General features: G+C 32.4%; 1 protein-coding gene across 5 annotated transcripts in view; it reads left to right on the top strand.

Annotated features, from left to right (window-relative positions):
* LOC145254643 (cyclin-dependent kinase 14-like) overlaps window positions 1-10532 on the top strand; it is a 659020-nt gene extending 648488 nt beyond the window's left edge. For 3 of the 5 annotated variants that reach the window (XM_080113264.1, XM_080113263.1, XM_080113266.1), the window contains 3 exons: window positions 378-468; window positions 6329-6481; window positions 9885-10532. In XM_080113264.1, the coding sequence (XP_079969390.1) occupies window positions 378-468; window positions 6329-6447 (210 nt within the window). In that variant the 3' untranslated portion in view covers window positions 6448-6481; window positions 9885-10532. The remainder of the gene's footprint in view (window positions 1-377; window positions 469-6328; window positions 6482-9884) is intronic. The other 2 variants (XM_080113265.1, XM_080113261.1) reach the window with 1 other exon arrangement.
* The last annotated feature ends 9909 nt before the right edge of the window (window positions 10533-20441 follow it).

The raw sequence follows: 20441 nt of genomic DNA, 5'->3' as shown, positions 1-20441 counted from the left end.
TTTGAGTAATATAACGTTGCTGTATTTCAATCGCTCCCCCCCCATACATAACATAATGCAACATGTTTTTATTTGTACATATTTTTGACTCCCATTCGTGTTTTTTGTTTCTCGAAAACACCTCCCTCGATACAGCGAGGGTGAAACCGGTCAGCTGACTCCCCCATTTTTTTTTTCTTCTCTTCACCCGGTTAATTTTATTTTAAACATTTTTAATCATGAATTTAAATAATATCAGAGAGTCTCCATTTACACTGAACATCTACAGAATGCCAACGTCAATATATTACATATGAATGAGTCTCCTGTGGAATTTCCGCAGGTCCCGTTAGTTTTTACATTATGTATTTTTATTTTATTTCTTTGTCGTTCTTTAGATGGAACCTTCTAAACGCATTAATGCAGAGGACGCAATGAAACACGAATATTTCTGGGATCTTCCGCCAAAAGTTCACGACCTTCCTGATGGTAAGTTTTCTGACGCACATTTGATTGGATACTTTTGTATAACATGTCATTGATTTGAAAATGTTAATATTTATTTCTTTTAATAATAAAAAAAGAAAAGATAGTTACAGCTTTTTCTTTTTTTTGTAATATCCAAGGCTAGATCTTTTGTTGTTGATGTTATAAACTTTGTTTGATTAAAAGAAGTTGCAGCTTCCTTTTCTTTTGTAACGTTTTCATTCTTTGCTTTTAAAGGTTAACATTTTTTTTAATGGAATATAGTCAGACCTTTCTTTCCTTACAATTCCTTAAAGTTGTGTTGGTTTCAGCGTCCTAAATATCTTTTATAAAAAAAAAAAAAAAATGAACAAATCTCTTAGTAAAATGGAGTTATCTCCCTCAGATCAATGAGTTATGCAAAAGCATCTTCGAAAGTGTAGTATCTGTTCTTCACTTTAGTCACAAAGACCCTGAACCCTTCCTTTCCCCAATTTCTTGTAGGGCCTTGTGCCTAATTTTGTTGTTTAAAAATCTTTTGTTTTTTTACTTAATTGTATTTTCAAAATTTTTAAAAGCAATAAAATATATAAACAAGATCAAAGTGTAGTATCTGTTCTTCAGATGCTGCAATTCCATTTCTTGTTCTCTTTCGGTGGAGGAGAAATTCTTCACGACTGAGACAATTTTTATTTTTGTATCTTTTCTCCACGTTAAAAAACGACCCTGGTGTCTAACTGTGTCCGGTGGGGAGGCATAGTAAATAGGTACTCTATTTTTTCTGCTTTTCTTCCTCCAATCAAATTATAGTTTATCGATCCATTAGATATTTCTGTATCATTTACTCATTCTATTATGTTTTCACTTATCGGTGTTTGTGCATGCATTCGTGCGTGTGTCCGTGGATAAACCATTGTACAACCATGTCATCATAAGCAATCTAACCCTAACTTTAACCTATTCAATGTTTGAATGTTTATAAAAAAAGGTTTATTGAATAGAATGATATTTTCTACTGGAACATTAGCAGAAACCCGCAAAGAAGTGAGTGACCAACAAAAGATATTGTTGTTTGGAAGAAACAGCTTACTTTGTTAGGTATATAATCATGTTTTTTGGTTGTTTTTACTTGTGGGGGTATTTTCATACTGGTCTCCAGATAGTGTCAGGTCATCAGGAAAAAATATGCACCATTTTGGGACCTACCTCTCCATTTTACACTTGTATATAATCAAGTTTATTGGCTGTTTTTCACTTGTGGGGAAGTGAGGTATTCTATTTCAGTCTCCAGATAATATTGAGATATTAGAAAAGAATATGTGGGGCCTACCTCTGATTTATTTATTGTAAAGAGAAGAACAATAAACCAAAAACATTAGATAAATAGGTAACTTTTTTTTACACATGAGAAAGAGAAAGACAAATAGCTTGTCACACTACGTCTAATTACTTGTGCTCCTCCCTTCATTAGCAGCACCCCAGTCACATTTTTCTGCTTGAAGTATCTCTGGTCAAGACATGGAAAATTTCCACCCAGAAATCACATTGTTTAATATCCTTCCTGCAGTAACCTCTAACTCTTAGGTGTCACTTGAAGATAACTCAGGTTTTTTTCATCTGCTGATAAACTCATAATCGATAAACATAATCACATTGACAATATACGGTATAATCATGTTGACACACTAGTTTTCGTTAGATTAGTTAAGCAACATCGAGACTGGTCAGTACCAGATGGGTGACTATTTGGGAATACCATTCGCTGTATGAAGGAGAACGTTAACACCTCCCTGTAAGAGTTGCAAAAACCTAACATCATTACAGCCCCTAACGGGGATATACATGCGACTGGGGACCACTTGCGAATTTCATACTCCCATGAAACTTCCTCCTTTGGAGAAAGCCGGTTAAATCCACATAGGGTTAATGTCATTTCCATTTTCCGTTCCAAACTCACTCCGGTGCGAATTTTTATAAAACAAAAAGTTTATTATAAAGAGAACAGCAGTTACAAAAATCGTTAGAAAGACAGGTTTCACTTTTAATTTAAGTAAAATAAAATGTTATTTTGCAAGTCGTAGGACACAAATATGAAGAAATAAATTGGATGAAAACTATTTTGTGTCGATCAACAACAACAATAATTATTTATTTAAAACAAATTACACCCAAAAGAAATTGCTTTAAAAATAAGGAAGTTTGATAGCTTATGTCAACGAGCATCCATTTAATGGTGTTACTCAAATTTTTCCGTTCAAATATGGTTTCAACAATATTTCATTAAATATTCAGTTGATACTGAAGGCACGAAAAGTTTATTTGAAAGAGTCGATATGGAGACGGTCTTATTATTTTTGAAGACTATGAAAATATTTATAAAACTCTTAAAATAGAATATGTCCTGGGAATGATATTAAATTGCATTCAATGGTCGCATCATTATTTTGGAGCTTTGGGAAGTGTGGAGAGACCCTGTAGTTAACACGGCTCCCAGGTCCACTCTGACTCAGCGAAATGATAGTAACTGTCAGGGTTTGATTTATGGATTAAATACGTAGAAACTCCCCAATGTATGGATTAAATACGTAGAAACTCTCCCCAATGTATGGATTAAATACGTAGAAACTGTCCCCAATGTATGGATTAAATACGTAGAAACTCTCCCCAATGTATGGATTAAATACGTAGAAACTCTCCCCAATGTATGGATTAAATACGTAGAAACTGTCCCCAACAATATAAGTTTCATCCTGAATAAATCATAAAAGCAAACTTCATGAATAAATATTTTAAAATATTAAAAACTGGAAAAGAAAAAAAATATAAATAACAGGATTGATATAATAGTAAAAGAGAGAGAAAAAAAAAAGAATAGGTTTAGTGATGGGACGATTCCAATAAAATGACTAATCTATATATCAATATGATAGTGTGTGTTATTTTCTGTGTCAGGCTACATCCGAATCATTTAATTGTAATGTACTTCCATTTCTTGTCATAAATTTTACCAAGAATTCTTCATAAGTTTTTTTTTTTTTTTTATAAATAATTTTATTAAGAATTCTTTCTAAGTTTTGGTTTCAATTATAGCTGAAAGAACTCGAGTTATACATATATATTTTCTTCTTCTTTACTGATTTTTCTGAATTCCACTTTGTCTCGGCAGCCATATTAAATGCATATCTTATTTTTCTTTATTAATATTATTGGAATTTTTTCCCCTTTTCCTTGTACATGTTTTTGAATTATTCTATGGATTTTGGCCTTTTGGATTATTTTCGACCATCTTCCAATTATGCGATTTCCTTGGATTTTACTTGTGCAAATGGAAAATTAAATTAACTTTCTTGGACTTATATTTTTGGATTTTACCTTCATTGGATACTTAAGCTTTCACCTGACTATCTATTCACGTGAAATCACCTTTTTCTTCACCATATTCCCTCTGCTTAACTTTGTTATCAAGTAAGATCTTTGACTTACTTGCAGTTTCATCAAATACTTTTGTATGCAAAATCCCATCTCGTATTTTGCTAATTCCTACCCTCTGATGAGGAGGAAAGTATTTCTTCGAAACTCCACGGATTAAGGACTATCCACTTAAGTGTTTCCTTTTCAGATTAAATGTTTTTAACTCTTTTTCAAAGTGTTTTTTAACATGTTTTATTAACTATTTGCTCTTATATATATATATATATATATATTTCATAAGTTTTTATTTCGGTTTCAATTCAAGCTAATGCACCCAAGTCATATGGATATATTTTTATTTTTGAAATTGCAACTTTATTATAAAAATCGATAGAACATTAACTCTATAATAATAATAATACGAAATCTGCAAGAATTAAAATATCACACATCTAAATGTACTTTACAACCGGGCTACGCTGAGCATTCCTGCTAGCTTAGATTAATACTTTTGCAGTTTTAATAAAAAAAGCTACAATAATATCAGAGCATCTCTATTTACACTGAACATCTACAGAATATATTACATATGAATGAGTTTGAATTCTTTTTAAATCTTTAAATATTTAGCTATAGAGTTTTTTTTAATACAAATTTGGGGATTATTGTAAGAATTCATGTAATATATATAAATATATTATTTTGCAAATGTAAAAATACATTTGTTGGAGTGATCTATATATTTTAGTTTTATTGGTAAGTTTCAAATCTATAAATAGTTATCACTTTATTATTGGGACCAAAGTTAAGTTTAAAAGAATTTTTTTAAAAATCTATTAAAAGAAAAACTAACTTTCTTAATTCTGATACAAGATTCCAATACTCCAAAAAGTTATAGATTGATATGCAAGTAAAAAAAAAATATATATATATATAGTGATTCTTTATAATAAGCCTGTCATGAAAAAGAAAAATTACCCTTTTCACTCCCCTCTCCCTGTTTTCTCAAGATCAGCCCAGTAGTTTCTGAAAAAAAGTGGAACAAACATGCATAAAAGTGGAACAGACAGACAGACAGACTAAGCTTTAACCATCGGGCCATGAATCAGTGCCCGTAAATATTTTTCCTCAAGTGTCTATTAAATAACATTTGCCCGTCGCACAGTGCTGAAACTATCAGTTTGTTTACAAACAAATAGTCAGTTTCGCTTAAATATGCGTCGGGTGAAAATATATTTACAAAGTGCTCAACCCCAAAAGGGGGGTTTAATAGTCATCTACATACAGTACTGTTTCAAGCATATTACTACCTACAACTATGAACAATCATTCTTTAAAGCAACTTACCAGATTGTATTATTCGATTAGTGGGGCAAATATCATTCAGCTATTTCAAATAAATGTATCCCTTTCTGGGACATAACATATATAGTCTAAAGAAGCTTTGAGTAAAAAATAAATAATGTAAAAATAAATAATTACATTTAAATTCCCGGGGGGAAAAAAAAAACAAAAAAACAAAACAAATTGAACCTCTCACAAACTTAACACTTGCATAGTCTGATTCTAAAATGTCTCCAATCAAAAAAGAGAATTCAATTATATATGGATTAAAAAAAAAAAAAAACTTAATTAAAATGGTTAAAAAGAAATAGACTTAGCACTTGCATAAACCAACTTCTAAAAAGTCTACAATTATGAAAAAGAATTCAAGTATATAAGGATGAAAAAAAGAAAACCTTAACTAAAATTGTTTAATAGAATAAGTGGATCATATACACACACACACACACACACACACACACACACACACACACACGATATTTTTAAGGAATTCAATTTAAACTGTGTAAATTAGAAATTACAACAATTTATTTTTGGGCAAGAAATAAAAGTTAAAATCTTTAAATTTTCTTTATTCCATGGAGTTTCGAAGAATGGCTCTTATCCTCAGAGGAAAGTAGTTAGCAAAATGATATTCATAGGCAAACGTTATAAATTTTGTTGGTTAACACATAAATTGAAAACTACAAATCACGAGAGAAGTTATATTCGTATAAAAGTTGATAATAATGCAGAAATGTAGTAAAAAAAAAAAAGGTTAAAAAGATATAGTAAATTAAGTCCAGACTCAATGAAGGAAAGGTTGAAAATGCAGTGCCATCCGAAGAAAATGTTGATTGGTTAAATGTAAAGATGCAAACGATATAGTGCAATAGTATTTGTAATAATTCAAGTGGTTGATCAATAAACATGAGCAAATACCAAATGCGAAGATGATATCTTAAAATTGTGGTAGAAGATTTTTCCAGTAGAAAAAGTTCTAAGCAAACAATTATTGGTCTTGCAATGAAAGAGAAGAATCCTGTTGGCTCCAATCAACCAAGAAAAATTAAATATATTTTTTTAGACAGTTAAAATTATTGACATGAGAAATTTTAACCATACATTAAAAAAATTTTTTTTTTTTTAGTGTCTTCAATATTTGACATTCCTGGATTGAAGCTCCTCCCTGAAATGGATGAACTAGTCAACGCAGCCCCAAAGAAACCTACGGGTCGCAGTGGCATACGGACTACCCTTAAAGTGTGATTCCAGCTTTGTCTGATATTCTTTCATATATTAGGTAAACATAAACGTATTGTTCAAAGAATTGCATTTCTTGTTTTTTAATATTAAATTTATGCACATCTTTTTTTTTCATGCTGTCACCATCTTATCTCCAAGGTAGCATACCTCACATGTCTATTTTATTTGAATTTGGAACTGACTGCATACCAAAATATGTTATGGTGCTATCTGATCAGACTGTTTAAAGATATTGGCTTCCTAACTTTAATGCACGAAACGTTGTTGTTATTTTTTTTTTCTTTCCCTTTGCAAAATTCAATCATGTTCTGCAAGGCAAAACCAACAATTTTTTTCTCTACAAAACAGCCAAACTAAACACCATGAGTAAATATGTGAAGATATAAAGAACTTGGAACATAAATCTTTTACCGGAATAATTGAACGCAGAAATGGTTGATATGCAATAAAACAAAACGACTAAACTAAATACCATGAATAATTAAAAATATTACATGACTTGCAGCATAGAAAGTTTTCCCAAATTAACTAAATTCGGCATTAAATAACCCGAAGCGAGTTGATATGCCGCAAAGCATTTACTGCTAGTAAAACTAAGCTTCTCTCCCTTAACAATTACAAGACGCCTCTCCAACCCCCTATATCCATGACAAATAGCACCCTACCTGAGAATTCTACCTTCAAACTCCTCGGTCTAACATTTGCGGACAATATGAACTGGAACAAATACATAGAGGAACAAATACATAGATTGAATCTTGTTTTTTTGTTTTTTTTGTTTTTTTGTTTTTCGTATAAATATTTATTGTGTAGCACGTTCATAACATTTGCATTTCTCTTTACACCAAGAAGAACTGGTACAAATAGAGTTGAGACGTTAACATATGAACAATTTATATATTAATATAATAAATTTCAAGTTTATACATGAACAAACGACATGAAGTCAAGGGAAGTAACTCATCCTGTCTTATTACAATTAATAGAAGATTTCATCAATTCATGAAATCTTCAAAGTACATATTTTATGTAATGATGCAGTAATCTGTATACTAATACGATAGCGTGTGTGTTATTTTGTGTGTCACGCTTACATCTTTGTTCTTCTGAGCGACTGTCGTTTAATTATGACCTTCCATATCTTGTAATGAATAATTTTATCAAAACATGACAAATAGCACCCTACCTGGAAATTCTACCTTCAAACTCCTCAGCTTAACATTTGCGGGCAATATGAACTGGAACAAATACATAGAGGACATTGAAAAGGCTGCTGCAAAGAAGGTGGGTTCCCTCTATCGAGCTAGAAAACTACTCACACCTGAGAGTATCCTGTACTTTTAAAAGGCCACCATTCACCCATGCATAGAGTATTGTTGCCACATCTGGGCTGGTGCATCTACCACTAGTCTCTCCCTCTTAGATAAAGTCCAAAAAAGAGTTGTCAACGTAATCGCTCCCACCTTATCAACTAACCTCCAGCCCCTGTCTCATCGCCACAATGTTGCATCACTGTGCCTGTTTTACAAATATTTTAATGGAATGTGTTCTGATGAACCCCCTCGACATACATATCCCCAACAAACCCGTTTAGCAATAAGATCTCACCCCTTCACTGTTGTTGTCCCTAAATGCTAGAAAACTTTCTATTCTAATAGTTTCTTCCCTCGAACAGCTAGACTTTGGAATTCCCTTCCTGCTGCCTGCACTGATATGTAGAAGTTTAAATGTAACATAAACAAATATCTTGTTAATCTTTCCTAGACATGGCCTCAAATAGTAGCCCCTTACGTCCAAGTGGCGATATGCTTTGTAAGGGGTGAACATGAGTAAAAAAAACAAACAAAAAAACCCAACTAAACCAAAACAAATGCAGTTTCTTTTTTATTAATATTTTTGTAATATTTGCACAAATATAACAACAATCAATTCAATTGGCAAAAAAAAAAAAAAAACTGACATGCAGAAGTTCAAGTGTAATGTGAACAGACATCTTGCTGCTCAACTTCCTACATAGTATCCCTGCAACTGATGTCCATGATAATGGCCCCCTACAACAAAATAGCACTGTGCCTTGTTTGGGGGTGAAAATGTAATAAAAAAAAATTTTTTTTTAATTTGTGTCCTTTATTTATATAGCATGGGATCAGCTTCCAGAGGGTTAGCTGTAAATCCTTAATGGTTTCTTTTAATGTATTTGGTGAAGATATTTTTAATGCTTCTCCTTGACTGAAAATATATTTTTTCTTTTGATTTATTTTATTTTTAATTTGGAGCCATTTTTTTTACCAAAATATGAAACTCTTTTTTCTCTTTGTTTTTTTTTTTTTTTGTTTGGAATTTTTGAGGTGAGGATTCAGAATTTGGATTATTTAGACTACTGTTCTTATTTTGGATGTTATTCTCACAATTTTACAGCTGATCTAACCTCTGACCTTCAAGTGTATCTTGTTGAAGTGCATATTCTATCAATTATTTTTATGTTTCTAAATTTTGGGAGTGAGAATTGAAATACTTTGAATTATTTCGGACTACTGTTCTCATCTTGATTGTTATTCTCACAACGTTTCAGCTGATGTAACCTCCGGCTTTCTTCAGGTGTGTTTTTTTTTTAACTCTGCAATATCTCATGGTGTAACACACACGAGCGCAAAGTTATAATCAGTTTGAAGTGATGGTCTTCTGAAGGTTTGAAGATTCAATCCTCACTGCATGCAGCAAAAAGAATACAGTTACAAATTACCTAAGACTTCTACGCGGTCATGACTGATGAAATGAGAGCAAGCTAGCCTCGTAGATTAAGTAAAGTATTGTTTTTAATTTGCGTACGCATTCCCAAGTTTGACAAAGCTGAAATAGGTCAGAGGTTAAATTGGCTGAATGACGTCCGAGATGAGAACAGTATTTCGAATAATGAAAATACAAAATTTTTTTTTTTTTTTTTTTTTGGTTCCCCAACAAAGGAAGGATTGGCCCTAGTAATTCACTCCCGTTTGTTTGTTTGCACTATTCTCACTAACCATGACTTGGATTTTTTTGAAACTTTGCAAAAAAATTAGTCATGGTAAACATAAATTTTTGCCAAAATGGATTTTCTCTGGTTATCCTGCTAAAAGGCATTATAGGGGTAAAATTGCCCCAAAATCGTTTGTCCATTCGTTTGTTGGCACTTTTTTCAATAATCTCGCCTTGGATTTTGTAAAAACTTTTTGCACAAACATTAGTCATGGTGACAGTAAATTTTTCACTCGTGGAGGGGAGGGGCCCCCATATGCTTGATTTATTTGTTTTTTTAAGTATTTTTCTAGCATTTGCACAAACATGACAACAACCAAGATGGAGATAACCGCTTTAAACTTGTAAATTGATTTTGTTGCTTTTTTTCTTTTTTTTAAATTGAATGAAAAATTAATTTATTATTTATCTATTTATCTTTCCAGCAATATTTTCTACTTAAACATTTCAGAAGCAGAAAACCAATAAAGATGCTGAAACCCAAAATCGGATGACAGCACCTGAGGAGGCAGAGGATTTAATGAGCAGGCTGTATTTCAAGTGCGCAACAATCATGTCAGGGACAAACCTCACCCCCAATTCCACCTTACCCTTTTTTTTTTCATTCTCCAGTCTCTATTCTTTTCTATCACCTTGACCTCCTGCCGTTTATTCTTTCCTTCTTTCCTTCTTTCTTTCTCCCACCTCCTTCCCTCCCTCTCCATCTATCAGAGGACTCGTTACAGCTAGCACTGCCAGTTGACCCTCGTTGACTTCTTTTTACCTCGTCATATTCTGCTGCTGCTGCTGTTTTTGCTGATGACACATTTTGGAACAGTTATCAGTGAGGCTGAGCGAGCGACTCTCTTCGAACTCGCCTTTTCTTTTTCGCAGTTCCCTATCAGCACACACACACACACACAACATTCAAAAGTGGACGTTCACTCGAACAGCAAAAACCCTTACACATGCAGACACTATTTTTGCATTTTTTTCTTCTTTTTAGATCGGAAAGTGGAAACAGACAAACAAAGAAACAAACAAAAAATAATTTTCAGTTGTAAAATAAAAATTGTAATTTTTTTTTATTATCAGTCCTTTTTTTTTTTTTTTTTTTTTCATGGGATTTTTTTTTTTTTCTTTTTTGGGTTGCAAAAGTGAAATTGACCCAACATAACAAAAACTGCCCCCCCCCCACACACACAAACGCCCATTTATTTCTCCTGTTTCCCACTAATTTACAGATCCTACAAACCCCTTTTCTCTGGCTGAAATACACGGATTCAGATTATAATGGATAATTTTTAAATCTGCTCAAGTTTTTCCTTTTCTTTCTTTTTTTTTCAAAAACAAAGAAGAAAAATATTTCTTTCTTTTTTCACTTCTTCTATGGAATTAGTTCAGATAATCAAACCGTTTTAAGAAGACTTCTACAACTCTGTCCTTACAGGGATAAAAGCTAGAAAAAAAAAAGTCACGCAGCCAGTCTCCCTTCGTCTTCACGCTAACTGCCATGCAATAAATCTCTTGAACGGGTAGGTGCATGTGAGGTTTTTCTGTTGCGATTATAACAAGAGAGCTGAAAATCTCAAAATATATTTTTCAACAAAGAATTTTTGGAATAAGAGAGTTAAAAGAAAAAAAAGAAAAGAAAGCCCCAAAAAGTCCTGCCTCGAAAATTTACGACAATCTTAAATCAACAGAGTGCCTCTCTCTTCCTAATACTCTCTATCTCTCTCTTCCATTTTTTTTTTATTACCGGGCTTCTGAGAGTTACTTCCCCTGCAACTTAGGCCGAGTTACCTCCCCTTTCTTACTTAGGCCTGACTGATAAATAGCTCGTTCAGTTCTTCAACGCTACGGGTGTATGAGAGAAAATTTTGGTGTTTGTGTAGATTAGTGATCAACACATTTCTAGTGAAAACATTACTTATGTATCATGGCGAAATTAGTATAAATTCTAAAAATTATGAAAAATGATCCAGCAGAAAAATAATTACAAATAAACATAGAATTCATCAGATTAGCAAGTTTTATCATATGTTTTAATGGGAAAGAGTTGTGCGACCAATTTAGTATGACAGACAAGGGAATTAATCCTTGACTTAAATTGAGGATCCACCATTTTTAAACCAATGCATTTTATAATGTAATTGCAGATGATTTTAAAAATTTTCTTGTTGAAAATACATCGAGCATATCTACTGGATCATTTTCCATAGTTTTTAGAAATTTTTAATTTGGCCATGCTACGTAAGAATGTAATATTTTCACCTGAAATGCATTATAAACAAGCACCAAAATGTCTGTTTTTCTTTGTTAGTTTAGAAGCACAGACAAACCATGATTATTGATTTGTCTATAAACTTATGCAAGTAATTGTTGATGTAAACTTCAAGGGCTTTAAAATAAATTTTGAATAAGAAAATATCACCAAGTATTTAAATATATAATAATTATAAAAATGGTTATTAGTTAGGGTTACAATGCAAATATGTCTGTCATATATATTATTAATGAACAAGTGTACACCCTCCGTGAACAATTATGCTTCACCAATGTTCGCACTAATATTCATATAAAATAACCTCTCAATTGGTGGAGTTATGAAAAAAAAAGAGAGAAATAAGAAAAACGTCTCAAACTAGAAAGTTTGAAAAAAGAAAAAAAACATTAATTGGTATAGAGAGAATAAAAGAAATAAAAATCTCATTATGAAAATTGGGTGAAGAATTTGTTTCCAAATTCATTTCCGACAGTGAGAGGGGGTTGTCTGACTTGCTATTTGCTTTCTTCCGTCCCTTAAACATTTGAAATGGTTTCGTTCAGCAGTTTTTTTTTGTTTTTTTTTTTTTGCTTGCTAACTTTTGCATGACGAATGTTTATGCAAATAAATGCACATTGGTCTTTATTAAAGAGCGGAGGATAAAAAAATGTATGACATGTTTTCATTGTAACCATTTGTCAACCATTTTTATTTTTTTAATCTATTAATAATTGATAAAAATTGCTAACCTGTTTTTACTTATCATGACTGTTATTCTAAATCAATTTTTAAGCCTTTAAACTTTCAGATAGAAATATATATTTGGTTTGAGTTAACATTCAATAACTAAAGTCAAGTATTATGGTTCACATATGTTCCTCAAAAGCAAGATTAATTTTCTCCTGTACTTTGGCGCAGGAGAAAATTAAGCACAGCCATTTTTCTTCGTTTTGGTTTTTGCTTTGATTGAATTTCCCTTTTTGTAAGGACCAGTTTAAGATTAATTTCTTTGCACGGGACTCCAACTTTCAATTTGGTAGGGCCTATAATTGGGAGTGGTTGTTTTACATTATAATTAATGTAACAATATGTTGTCATAGAAAATTTACCTGACACCAAAAATTAATGAACTGACAACACCAAAGTTTCAGACAAAAATACCATTTATTGATGCTGCAAAAACAATAAAAACCAAAACTCTTTATAAGGTATTACATGCAATACTTTCTTGTTCATATAGTTGTGCATCAGAAACAAAATCGTGTGGGTGCTTTAAGAAGTTTGTCATTTTGTGTTCCTACACTAAAGGGGATGGGCAATCATTTTAATGGTATGCCTGTTTATTTATTTCAAAGAAAGGTCACACATAATACAATCATAAAGATGTGAATGGGCCACAGGCTGTTGGAATACCTTGCCCATTTTGCAAAATGGTAATTTTTTGAATACAATTCTAATTTACTTTTTAACATATACAAATTTAAACTTTTTGTTCTTGTCCCGAATTCGCTTTATATTAAAAAAAACAAAAATAAAGAAAAATCTGTATGACGTACCAACCTGTGACAAAACGAAAATATCATATTTTAAAAATTATGTAAATTGATTAAGTAGTTTTATTTTCATAAAGAAAATCATTTTTAAATGATTAACAGTAATTTATAAGCATTACAACATAAATCTCACAAGTTTGAATTATTGAGTTATTTCCCTTTGTTTTTTTTTTTTTTGTTTGTTTGTTATTATTTTTAGACTGTTTTCAAAATGGTGGACAAGTTACTTATAAAATTTGATTTCCTTATTTAAAAATAAAAGTACTCGATCAATTTACGTGATTTTTTGGAATATGGAGTATGTATATTATACAGATTTTTCTCTATTTTTGTTTTTTGATATGGAGGAATTCTAGACAAAAGACAAACCTTTATTTAAAACTAGCAAGACTAGTTGATGTTGCTTGGAGGATACAAGGTAAATCTTACTGTAAAAAACGAAACAACTAATCAAGGTAAAACTTACCAAATGAAAATTTTTAAAAAGATATGCAATTTAAATCTTACTCAAAGGAAGCAAATACCCGATTAAAGTTGTATCAAAAAAAAAAATGCAAGATAATTTTTGATTAAAGAATTATTATTCCTCACTTTGTCTATTGAATTTCTAAATAAAACTTTTGTGTGCCTGTAGATGAATTACTATTTTTTATATAGACAAAAAATATTACCTTGTTCTTAATATTAAAATTCGTTCTTATATTTTTTTATTATTGATTATTAAGATTAAGCCCCCCCCTCCCACTTTACTCATATAAAATTAAATTTACATAATGGTTATTGAAGCGAGCCAAATACACACATGTTCACTTTATATTTTACTGAGTTTTACCTACTATGGCGTTTTTTTTTTTTAATAATTTTGTTAAGTTAAAAAGATGTGATTGCTACAAACTGTTGGAATATTTTGCTCATTTGGTAAAATTGTAATTTTTTTTTTGTTCTGAAAAATATTTTTGATTTACTTTCTAACCTATATAAAATTGGACTTTTATTTAAAACTAGCAGAGCTACCTGATGTTGCTTAAATCTTACTGTGCAACCTGAAACAACTAATTGAGGCAAAACTTACCAAAAGAAGCTTTTAAATTGAAAGCCATGTTTAATTTCAAAAAACTTTCTGATTGGTTGCTATTCTGTTCAAGTTCTGAAGACGAAAAAGAGTTTTCAGTGGGTAACTGTTCTGTATAAGTATTAGACTTTAAAATTTTGCAGGCAAAGAGAAAAAAGATCTTTCTTGTGTGACCATGAAAAAGTATGTGTGGGAATGCTAAACGATTATTTTTATGGAGCAATTCTGGTTTCTGATTGGTTGCTAGCAAAACGTTGCTCCATTTGATTGGTCAGTTCTTATCGCTAGTAGAACCTTCCAACTTTCCTCAATCATACACCAATATAAATTTAAAATATTGCAACAGAAAATTAAATATATATATATATATATATATATATATATATATATATATGCAAGTTAATTCTTACTTCAAGAAAACAAATGCGGAATTAAAGTTTTACAAAAAAATATGAAAGATAAGTTTTATTTAAAAACAAAAAAACTAATCTGCTCTTTCTTTCTGGAATTAGTAAATAAAGTATCTGAGTTTGTAGATTAACCCATATTTTAGTAAAATAAAATATTGAGAACAAGGGAATATTTTTTGTCTAATATATATATTATTATCGGTTAAGAATAAACCTCCTCCTCCTTTGTTTATCTAAAATAAAACCTCTAATGCACAATGAGTTATAATAGGGGAAAGGGGGATAATTCAAAATTTAATGATTTTTTTTTAATCAAAATTTTACCATAATTTAAAACCGGTTCAGAAATTTAATGAAATAACGTACCGAAACATTTATTGAATTAATTTAGATTTTAAATCAACTTCTTCAATGGGATATACATATGACTGAGGATTGATTTGATATCACCTAGAAACTGCCTCCTTTAGAGGAAGCCAGCTCAACCTACTCGGTGTGCAAGCCTTAGAGAAATAAATGAGTTACCGTTCGCTAAATCCATTTTTTTTTTTTCCTCAATATACAACAATCATGTTGACTCACTGTTTCTCATTAGATCATGGAAGTGATGTGGAATCTGGTCATTACCAGATGGGTGACCATTTGAGAATAGCAGGTTCTGTAAAGGGAGGAAGGTGTCATCTCCCTTAACTAGGGATATATATGTATGACTGGACAGTTTGTGGATTTTATATTCTCTAGAAACTTTTTCCTTCGAAGGAAGCCGATTTAACTCGCCTAGGGTGAATGTCACTTTGTTTCGTTTTTTTTTTTTTTACCTCATAAATTGGAGAAAAATGTAAAATTAATGTTTTCAAAATAGTTTCCCCCGACCGGGATATACATGTGACTAGGGGCCTGCTTGTAAACTTGATATTCCCTAGAAACTTACTCCTTCGAAGAAAGCCAGCTCAACCCAAACAAAGTAAATGCATCATGGTGATAAGAAATGCTGGTTTGCTGGGCAACAAAAGAGTTCCCACTAGTAGAAAAAGCAGGAATTCCGACCATAAGGTAAAACTTGCAAATCTAACAGCATTCCTTTCTATTGCAATATTTTATATGTAGTGAGTTCAATCCTTGTACTGGGCAGTATATATATATATATATATATATATATATATATATATATATATATATAATTGACATTGTTTGGAAATTGTCACTACCAAACTCCTGTCAATTTTTGATCTACAGATTTCAAACTTGATATATAAGGGATTTGTGGGATAAATTTGATCTGTAGCCGGTAAAACTAGCTGCTAAGTGGTCAAAAATAAAAAAGTTGGAACTTGCCAGGTGCAAGTCGACTTAAAGTGCTCTTATATGCATGCACAAATATACAATTTATTAAGTTGGTTCATTTTTAAGTGTTTCGCATTCATTGTTCAAATGTCAACAAAACTGAAGCACTAAATGATTTGGTTTCAATTCTAGCTGATATTTTTTAGTCATATTTTTTACATTTGAAATCACTATTATATATTGGGTACAATATAATAATCAATAGAGAATTGGTTCTATAATAATAAGTATGAAATCTGCATGAATTAAAATATATGTTAGCATATTTTATGACTGGGCAATGCCGGACAACCTGCTAGTATCATAAAAGTCACTTTGTGTGTGTGAGTTCCTTCCTCATAGATTCCGAAACGGCATTTTTTGCAAATTTCACACAAAGGTAATTTATATGCCTGGCACTGTTCTTAGATATGTTTTGTACAGAAATTCATCCGATGAGTATCGAAAATCCAAAAAATCTGATCCTAAAAATAGTCTTTCTTTCTTGTAGGTAAAAAAGAAGAATTTTTACTGAGGAATATTTTATGTTACACCGACCAAGGGAGATAATAAAATCTCAGCAAATAATTTATTTAAAAAAAAAAAAAAAAAAAAAAAAAAAAAAGCAGAATATTGTCATCTGGAGATATATCTCAGTGGTAGAGTATTCGACCACAGATCAAATAATCCCTTATTCAAGCCCGGGTGGACCTCATGATTTTATTTAAATTTTTTCTTATTAATGAGTTCAATTTACGATAAAGAGTTACCATTTAAAATTGCTGCAAATCATTTCTTTGTTTGTATATTTTAAAATTAAACATTAATCAGAAGTGACTTTTTCAAGGCATTCATCGTCAAGCCCAAATATCATCTAATGTGATATTCTAAATAAACACAGGCAGAATTTGATGAATGACATTATCGCTATTATGTTTTTTAATTTTTGTTGCAAATTAGTCTACTGGGCAAATTATTCCTCGTAATATGTAATAATCAATAGATGATTGATTCTATAATAATGCATATGCAATCTGGATAAATTAAAATATTATGTTTAAGTGTATTGTATGACCGGGCAATGCCGAGTGTCTAGCTAGTACCAAATAATAAGAGGAATCACTTCTAACAACTACTATTTCCAGTTGGATCCTTACTTGTGCAGCAGTCTGAAACAAGCATCACATGAGGTCCTTTAAGAAATGATGGTACGCATGCAGATATTGATCCAGACAAGTTGAAAATCATCAAGCAGCATTGTAATTGGCTCAGCTTCATGTTACGTCAGACAGCAGCAGAACCCGAGCTGTTGACGTCATGTTCCGAGGAAAGCCAAGCGAACGTTGAGTTACGTCTGGGTCAATATCTGCATGAGTACCTAAATGATTGTCATGCTAATCTCAAAGATCCTCACCAGCCTTGAGCCAAACAGAACTAAGATGATGTAGACAGTAAATAAAAGGCACTTCTTTTTTTTTCTGTTAAGTTAGATTGAGCTGTCTTCCTCATCATCTTTAACTGTAAAATTCTTTGAATAGTTCCGTTATTGTTGATTGAAGAGGATTGGTTGAAAAGACACCTTTGACAGCTTGGACATGCATCGACTACATAGAATCTGGGTGAACACCAGCAACATTGACCTTATATCATTCCCCATTCTGGTAAAACTGATGAAGCAGTCAAGTGAGAATCTGGATGCTAATTGTAATATCCGACCCGACAAATATCTCTGGACAAATAATTTACAGAATCCAACACCGAGATATACCAAATAACTTAACATAGCTAAAATGGAGTGATTCGTATTGTAGCTAAATCATTAGAAAAAGACAGCTTGTATCAATCCCTACTTCCCACCTTGGGTGGATGATAGTCAGAGACGTGCAGAGGTTAGGGTTGTGCTAAGAGTATCCAAGCACCTGCCCCTTTTGCTCTTGTTTTAAAAGTGCCCTTTTCAGAGGAATTTACAAATATATGATGAACTTGTTTCACTTGTACCTCCTCGACGTACATATCCTCGACAAACCCGCTTAGCAATAAGATCTCACCCCTTCACTGTTGATGGCCCTAAATGACCAGAAAGCTTTCTATTCTAATAGTTTCTTCCCTCGAACAGCTAAATTTTGGAATTCCCTTCCTGCTGCCTGCTTCCCTGGCTCTACTGATATGCAGAAGTTTAAATATAGCATAAACAAATATCTTGTTAATCTTTCCTAGACATGGCCTCAAGTAGTAGCCCCTTACGTCCAAGTGGCGATATGCTTTGTAATGGGTGAACATGAGTAAAAAAAGGAATGTATTATAAGCTTGTGCCCCACTGAGACTGTTTTTTTTTTTTCACTTGAGCACCTGCCCTAAAAAAGTTCTCTGCACGTCACTGAGAAAGCTATTCTAACTTTTTGGGGGAGTTTGATCCTCACTGGCTAACCACGCATGTTGGCCTTGGGGTCATGTATATGAGTAATGGTGAGAGAGAGTCATCATCATGCAGTCTGTCAATCTTGACGATGACTAGTTGGGGCCTCAGTGCTTTATCCCTCAGTGTTAGCGTAGTCTCATCCATCACCACAGGACTTTCCACCTTGGCTCCAAACTTGCTTGCGCAGTTTAGGTGCAGTATCTGTTGCGCATCAGATAGATACCCTCGTAACCTCCAATGCTCATGTCCAGTGGAGCGAACCCATGATGACTGGCAGCAGAGAAGGCCGCAGCTTCTGGACGAAAGTAATCTCAGCGAGGTAAACAGTCGCCCTATCATGTCTGCTACTACGCCTTTTCTTTCTGGATGAGGTTCTATAACTTTTTAAGGAAAACTGCAAGGCAGCAGTAGGATTTGAAGTCAGAGTCCCCATCTCTTAGCCTTTTGCTGTGATAAGGCCCACAAAGCAGTGGTGTTTGATTTTAGGGTTGGTTCCCCTAGTCTTTGCCCAACCAAGGGCACCCACAAGACAGTGGGGTAGGGGTTGGTAGTGTGTCTGCACATTGGTGGGCCATAACGCACTACCGAGAGTAGCTTCCTATTGATTAGAACAATCATGAAAGATTGTCAACTTTACTCTTATGTAATAGATAATAAACTGATTTTTCGAAACACGCGTGCATATAGACATTGTTAATTTTCGAAGCATGATTATGAAATATTAATTATAAGTCTTTTAATTACTGAATAATATGAAATATCTGCTTGACATAACTTTATCTGTGCCTAAACCTAAACGTAGATTCCATGAACAAAGTTTCTCTCTTAGAACTGTACGCCTGTGAAACTGTCTTCCGTTTGCCTGCTTTCCAGCTGACTACAATATGGTTGTCTTCAAGTCCAATGTAAACAAGTTCTTGATAAGCCGTTCCACTTAAGTTAACAAATTTACCGGATTTCCATTACTAACGATTACTAAATTGTCCAATTGACTACTGTAGACTCTTTAATCCTTATCCTCGAGTGGCCTCTGGGTCTTGATAAGTGGTGATGCCTACCCCCCCTAACTAAAGTGAAAAATAATGTTATCTACTTTTTTTTACATATTTTAGTAAAATTGGTACTTAACCAGTTTACAACTCAATCTTCAACAACATTATGTCGGTATCTTCCGTCAGGTTACATAAATTCAAAATGTGGCATTCTCTCTCCTTCCTCATGTTAAGAATGGATTTTTGTTTAAAAAGCTATTACTAACCTAGTGAAAGGGAATATTTTACATTGACATATTGAAAGTAATTTTCGGTTTAAAAAATTTTTTTCTTGGTTTAAATTTAACATTCATTGAAATTTGTCATCTTCTGACAGCTGATTGGGTAATCGCTTCGGCATTTTTGGGCTGATTACCTAACCTGCCAGATGATGCAGATGTAACATTGCTGAACATTAAGTCATAAACTGGATACCATAAAATTGAGGCGTGCATTTGATTTAATAATTTTCTGGTCTGTCCAATTTCTATTCCAACATCAAAAATGGTGACCCCCCCCTTTTTTGTGCTGTATATTTTGTTGCCTACCATATACTGTGCGCGTTGCTTAGTACCCAAACTAGTGTTCACTATAGTAATAAGTCCATTGGATTTCGATACTTAACCTGCCTAAGAAAAAAAAAACATGCCATAACGCTTACTGAGTTTTACTCACTGAATTTGAAACCTTGATCGATGTCGATTTAAAAAAAAAAAAAAAAGAAAAGAAAATTTAATGCAAAAACATGTTTTTTTGCTTAAACAAAAAAATTTTTTTTTCCTTTTGTAACAATTTTTTTTTCTTTTTCTTTTTTTAAGAAAAAATGTCTTTGACACTTGAATTGCTGACTTTTATGTTCAGAATATTTTTTTTCATCCCCATTCCTCGATGTAGACAAATGATAGGGTATATATTGTTGAGCTCTTCCT

The sequence above is a fragment of the Euprymna scolopes genome, chromosome 30 (genome assembly GCF_053919585.1).
Source record: "Euprymna scolopes isolate OS-2025 chromosome 30, ASM5391958v1, whole genome shotgun sequence".
Taxonomy (NCBI): Eukaryota; Metazoa; Mollusca; class Cephalopoda; order Sepiida; family Sepiolidae; genus Euprymna; species Euprymna scolopes.
The sequence above is the reverse complement of the archived record's forward strand: the minus strand, read 5'-3'. Positions and strand labels throughout refer to the sequence as shown.